At 40.4% G+C, this 6,941-nt stretch overlaps 1 protein-coding gene across 1 annotated transcript; it reads left to right on the top strand.

Moving 5' to 3' along the window:
- Positions 1-373: 373 nt before the first annotated feature.
- Positions 374-6,119, top strand: LOC142656072 (up-regulator of cell proliferation-like). Its single transcript, XM_075830940.1, is given in 2 exon segments — positions 374-3,585; positions 3,682-6,119. Coding segments are annotated over 2 exon segments (4,575 nt in total). The 5' UTR covers positions 374-391; the 3' UTR covers positions 5,063-6,119.
- Positions 6,120-6,941: the final 822 nt, after the last annotated feature.

A 6,941-nucleotide genomic window follows, 5' to 3' on the forward strand; every position in this document is an offset into this window, starting at 1 on the left:
CGGAGATGGGAGCAGAGATGTATGATGGTGCAGCATTGTGGAGAGTTCATAGACCAGAATGGGAGTTTTGAATTGAATTCTGCAAGAAAAGGGTAACTGAAGAACGAGCGAGAGCAGCGCTAGTATAACTGCTAGAGATAATAATCCATCTGGCTGCTGCGTTCATGATGAAAGAAAGTAGTGAGTTACAGTAGAGATGAGAAATGCTCGGGGCCTGGATTAGTGGTCATGTGTTATGGTCCTGGTTAAGAGAAAGTTAAAAACAGTAAAATATTATTTGCATACTAGTTCATCAAATGTGTTCAAACCATATTGACCATTTTGTAAAAAAATGTTTTTTTCTTTTACAGGCAAAACAAAAATTTTTGTGGACCTCTTGGTTGATCTGGGAATGGAGAAGTATAGAAACTCAAAGTTGACTCTGAGGAATGTTTTGAGCATTGGTCTAGAGAATCTAAATCATTTTAAGCCTAAAACCATATCAGATCTTCCTGCACACTTCTTATTGAATATTATAGCCTTGGACAGAAATGCGAGAAAAACTGAATTAGAAGACAACCTGTCAAACTCGGAATCAAGTGTAGATGATGATTCATTTGATTTGTTCAACAGTAAAACAGAAAATCGTAGGTCAAAATCCATTCACCCTTTAGATGTTCTGTGCGCTGTCCTGAATTGTTCAGATAAATGTCTTCAGCAAGAAATGATATCGAAAATGTCGGTGTGTCAGTTTGCAGTTCCTCTCCTGCTTCCTGCTGGTGATGGTCCAGATCACACCTTCATGCTTTGGGCGATGAGGGACATTGTGAAGAAGTGGAGACCTCAGTCACTCGCAGACAGTAAAGGGTTCAGAGAAGACAATGTGGTGAATATTGAAATGCCGATCTTCTCTTTCGTCAGGCTGGGGCCAAATAAATTATCGAAATCTAAAATATTAAACCAGGTTCTCAACCCACCCCAACAACATCATGACTTCTTCATACATAACAACATGGAAGGAGGGAACATTGAGAGGAAGATATCGGATGGGCTGGTGGAAATGTCCTGGTACTTTCCTTCTGGCAAATCTGATGTTTTCTCGGAGCCTATTGCTGTGGCCAACCTACGTGGAGACCTGGAGTCCAACTGGGAACAGTTCACATTTCTCACCCGAATCTCATCAGCCACTTTTATATTTATAGAGAGCATGTGTGAGAGACAACTCAGATTATTATCATCCTGCAGCCCATCGGACACCAAGTTTTATTTCATTGTCACTCCAGGTCCTGGAAAAGATGTCAACTCAGAGACGCAGAAACACCTGCAAAATCTAATTCCTCGCCTAAAGATCGAGAAAACAAATGTTGTACTAAAATCAGCCACCATGAATGACGCAGCTTTCATAAGTAAGATTCAAAAAGTCATAGACGGTCAATTAAAACATAAGCCTAAACTAGTAATACTGAAGGATATTACTAAACTAGATTCTAATCTTAACATCAGTATAGATGAGGCTTCTTCTGAACTTCTGAAAGCAAAACGCTATGCCCTCAGCATCACCTCAAAGATAAATAACGTAGAAGAGTTTAAGAATCAAAGCTTGAAATTACAAGGAGATCTGTGGAAAAAAATGTCTAAATTGGAAAAGGAATTTTGCAGAATGTCAAATCAGGGTGGAGAAGATCAACAAGTCTATGTGTCAAAGCTACAACAAGAACGTCAGTCACTCCTCACAGAACAAAATAATCATGTTTTACCAGACGCTATGGCGTTATTTATTGATGCAATTACTCATTTATCTAAAGATGAAAAACGATATTTTCTGAAGTGGATGAAATTTGAGCTCGATTCCATTGCAAGAAAAAATGTATCCAAATTACAGACTGAATATAAAGAGACGTGTAACAAACCAGATGCATCAGCCAACCCCCTAGACCTAAAGCGGCTTGACAAGAGAATTTCAGAGAGTTCATTAGGAATTGAACATTTTCTCCGTGAGTTAGGACAGTTCTATGAAGCTGAATATTTCACAGTAAGCAATGAAGCTGGTAAACAGTTCAGTCACCTCCCAGCCGCTGCTGCCGATCTCCTGCTGGATGGGTTCCCATTGGAGCTGATAGATGGAGATGCCTCCAACATTCCCTTACAGTGGATTAATGATGTCCTGACTGAGCTGGATAAGAAGACGGGAGGACAATGTAGGATGAGAGTGATCACCGTGCTGGGGGTGCAGAGTACGGGGAAGTCCACCCTTCTGAATACCATGTTTGGTCTACAGTTCCCGGTGGCCAGTGGACGATGCACACGAGGAGCCTTCATGACCCTTATTAAAGTGAAGGAGGACTTCCAGGAGGAACTAGGCTGTGAATTCATTCTGGTGCTTGACACTGAAGGGTTGAAGGCTCCTGAATTGGCTTCTCTGGTGGACAGTTATGAACATGACAATGAGTTGGCCACACTGGTGGTTGGGTTGAGTGACATCACCATAGTCAACATGGCCATGGAAAATACTATAGAGATGAAAGATATTTTTCAGATAGTGGTCCATGCATTTCTAAGGATGACAGAAGTTGGCAAGAAGCCTAATTGTCAGTTTGTCCATCAGAACGTGAGTGATGTGTCCGCCCATGAGAACAACATGAGAGACAGGAAGAAACTTCTAGAACAATTAGATGAAATGACAAAAGTGGCTGCAAAAATGGAAAATAAAAGTGGATATGACAAATTTAGTCATGTCATGGACTACAACCTGGACAAACACAACTGGTACATTCCTGGACTGTGGCAGGGGGTCCCACCTATGGCTCCGGTCAATTCAGGATACAGTGAACATGTTTCTGAGCTTAAAAAGTATCTATTGCACTTTCTAAAAACTGAGACACTAGGAAGGGCGTCAACAATATCGGATTTTGGTAAATGGGTGAAAATTTTGTGGAATGCTGTCAAACATGAGAAGTTTATCTTCAGTTTCAGAAACAGTCTAGTGGCTGAGGCTTATAATAAGTTGTCAATGCAGTTCTCCCTGTGGGAATGGAATTTTACCAAAGAGGTTCATAAATGGGTAGTAAGGAAAGAAACTAATATTAGGAATCAACCAACTCACGATATTGATGAAAACAAATGCGAGACCTACAGGGATCTTGATCAGCTTCTGCATAATGAAGAGAAGAAAATGATCGACCTGATAGAGAAATATTTTGAAAGTGAATCAGAAAACATTAATTTGATAGAAAGATATCGTGAGGATTTTAAAAAGAGTGTTACAGGTCTAAGAAAAGAGCTCAGGAGAGATGCCAGTGACAAGTATGAAAAAACACTTTCTATACAAAAAGGGAACCTGAAGGTTCGGGACATTAAGAAAAAATACCAGGCGCTGATTGAAGGGAAAATCGATGAACTCTTAAAAACCTGCAGAGAGAAGAACAACGAACTAAGTGATGCAGAAGTAGAAGGTGAATTTAATGCCATGTGGGAGAAGACCCTGTCAGATTTACAAATTGAGAAATTGTCGAAGCGTAAGGTGAGCGACGCAATGCTCCAGCAACTTAGACATGACATGAGCAACAAAGGATCTAAAATTAATGAAACATTATTGGCTGTGAGGAAGTTAACAGAACATCGCACCAACTTTACTGTTGATAAAAAAAGTCACATAGATCTGAATTGGCTTTCAAAAGTTTTGAAAAAAATATGGGGACAAAGTAATGAACCATATGAAAGGCTCGGAGACTTTGCTACCTCACTGATAGAGATGTGCGACAGTCATGTCACTGAGAAGGAGAATACCAATGAAGACTATGACAACACTTACTGGCAGGAAATTCTGCAGAAGATCAATACAAAACTTAAAGTCCAGTCTAAAAATCTTCACTTCACATTAACGTTTGAGTTGGACATCAAGCTCTTCATTTTTGGACAAGCATCTAAACGGTTTCAGCGGATGCATGACAGGTTTATTGAAACAAATGACCCACGAACCTGCCTGGACAACCTGAAGCCTGATTATTTGACTATATTTCACAATGTTTTTAAAGCAAAAGATGAATCTCAAAACCGAGGCAGGCAGTTCTGTGAAAAGTGCCTGACCCCAGCAATAACGGATTATGTCTACGATCATCTGGGGAGAGAGATGGTTGACGACATTTTAAATGGTGCAGAAAACCAGATATTCAAAAGTAGAAGCTTTTTCCAGTATAATCTCCTGAAGGACTTACTGAAAAAAAATAGTTTTGAGAAATATGTCGAATATACTAATCATTATAAAACGTTATCGAAAGACTGGATCCTAAATAAAATATCAGAAACCTATGAGAAGCCAGGAGCTCTGGATCCATTACTGGAAGGTCTCATCAACTCTATCAGCAAAGAAGTGAAAGACATTCTAGGAGAAGACACAATTCTGCAGAGTGACGACATTCCTCAGTTCTTAGAAAACGTTCAGCAGAAGTTACATGAAAAGCTCGTTATTTCCCAGACGGAAGTGCAAGTCATCGCATTTAGAAACAAAGTTAATGTTGGTCAGTTCTCATCTGATATTCAGCTTTTTCTGTCTTCCACAGATCAGCAGGTCCGGTCAGAGCTGAAGTCTATGAGTTTTGAATCTCTACTTTCCTAAATCAAATTGAAGCCTCAGGACGAGTTATTCAAAAAGGTGATTGGATGTGGACATCAGTGTCCGTTCTGTAAAGTCCCCTGTGAGGCCGGAGGTGAGGACCATAAGGAACACTCTGCATCTATTCATAGACCTGAAGGTTTGGGACGATACAAATGGTCAGCGAGTGAAATTTTAGTTACAGACATTTGTACCACGTCTGTTCTGTCTAACAGTACATTTAAGAATTCAGACACAGATTGGAAATCTCACCCATGCAAAGAGTATCGCACCTACTACCCAGACTGGGCCATCCAGCCCGACCCCAGCATCCAGTCCTCAGATTATTGGAAGTACATTTTTACCAAATTTAATAAAAAATTTGCTGAAGAATATAATGCCAAACCAGCTGAACTGCCTAAAGACTGGAAGGAAATAACAGAAGAAGAAGCCCGCAGCAGCTTAAAGAAAACATTCAATGTGAGCGAATAAACAAGTAACAAAAGAGCTGTAAGAGATGTCCAGAACTACAAAACTTTACATACCACATACATGATTAACCTGATAAAAGCTGTTTAATTGCTATAATGACTTGTAGAGAAAGCCTGTGAGTCCTGCTGACCCCGCCCACATATGTATAATGGACTCCTACCAGGAGAGCTGCCAATCAGCAGTATGTGGGCGGAGTCAGCAGGACTCACAGGCTCATTCTATGAATCCTGGCAGCAATTAAACAGCGTTTTACATGAATGAAATAATAGATGGCTTTATATCCCTGAGCCCCACGTCTCCCCCTCTATATATTAATCGTCATCTCTTCTTTCCTATTTACTAATAAACAATCAAACTGCTACAAATAGCAACATCCATCCAGTAATCCAGAGACTGATTAACTTGAAAAGCCTGTATCATTCAAGTTCCATAGGTCTCATGATAGTATGTTGTAGTCAAGAAGGCCCATACAAGATCATCCTACAAACCTGCCGATATTCCTGTTCTGCAGCCCCGGAGCCGCCTTCCAGCACCATTCACTTTCTCCTGGACTATTGCCATTGTTGGGTTACCAAAAGAACTTGGATGATTGGCAACGATGTGTGACCCACAGACCACCAGAAGCTCGGAGGTTCCTCATTACCACTGTGTGTTTTGTCTTCTTAATAAATATTGTATAAAAAGAAAAGCTGAAGTATTCCCCTACAGAACCATCAGATACCCCTATAGATACTTATCCTGTAGAAAAGCCGGGATTTAATAGCTGACACCTCCGGTCCCCGGTCTTCTGCTCATCATGGTTCTCTGTGAATTGTAATACCAGGTTGGGTTGTAGGATCTTTGGCTCCACCACAAACCTTCATGTATTAAGCATCCATTAACCATGTCTTCTCTGGAGAGGGGGCCTGGGCCATTGCTTGTAATAAAGGAACGGTAGGAGGAATGTTTCTGCTTCATGTCTCTCACATTATTATAGTAATTATATACCTAGAAGCTTTAGCCTCGCCGGTTTTCTATGCCCAAGGGCTTTATATAGCATGAAACTTGTAATCTGTTCACACTTATGTAAGCTTTACTATCGATGTATTAAACACAGACATTCCCTACAACCTCTATATGTCCCAGCATCTTATTTTCTCTCGTGATAAAGAGCAGCATAAAAATCTGACGAAACTGCTTCAAAAAATAAAAAGGTCCATAAGGCCGGGATCACACACAAGGTTTTGATGCCGTTTTTGTGGCAGTTTTTGACTCGGTTTTTTGAGCCTTTCGTTTTGTTTTCACTTTTATCTTTGGCTCAAAAAATGGAGTCAAAAACTGCCACAAAAAACTGCATTTAAAACTGTGTGTGTGATCCTGGCCTACGGTCGGTGCAGCGAGTTTGGTTTCTTGCCCTTCTGAGCCCAGAAAAGGTATTACCCTGGGCATAACGGGCATTTATGGACTGACACTAATAATGAGGAGCGTTGTGAGGCTCTGATCCACTTATGGTCGCGGCAGCCGTGGATTTTCATTTCTAGTCTTTGTCCATCTTCACAACACATAAGTAATGGCCATTTCCACCATGTCGCCTTCCCATAGTGCCTACATTTCTAATATTCAGAATGGGGAATCAGTCTCTGAAACAATGTGAGAGCAGAGGACTTCTCCCTATATATATATATATATACATACACACACTGTATATAACCTAAGCTGATTTGCTTTACAGAATCATGACTACCCGACGGCTTATGTTGGAGCAGGCAGACATTTTTTTCAGATCTGATTGGTTGCTATTTCCACCAATATAGCCAGGGGATGATTACATACCGATCCTCTTTAGTTTCTATTATTTGTGTAGATTATTTATTGCAATGTCTCATTGGAACATTTTTGT

The sequence above is a fragment of the Rhinoderma darwinii genome, chromosome 6 (assembly GCF_050947455.1).
Source record: "Rhinoderma darwinii isolate aRhiDar2 chromosome 6, aRhiDar2.hap1, whole genome shotgun sequence".
NCBI lineage: Eukaryota > Metazoa > Chordata > Amphibia > Anura > Rhinodermatidae > Rhinoderma > Rhinoderma darwinii.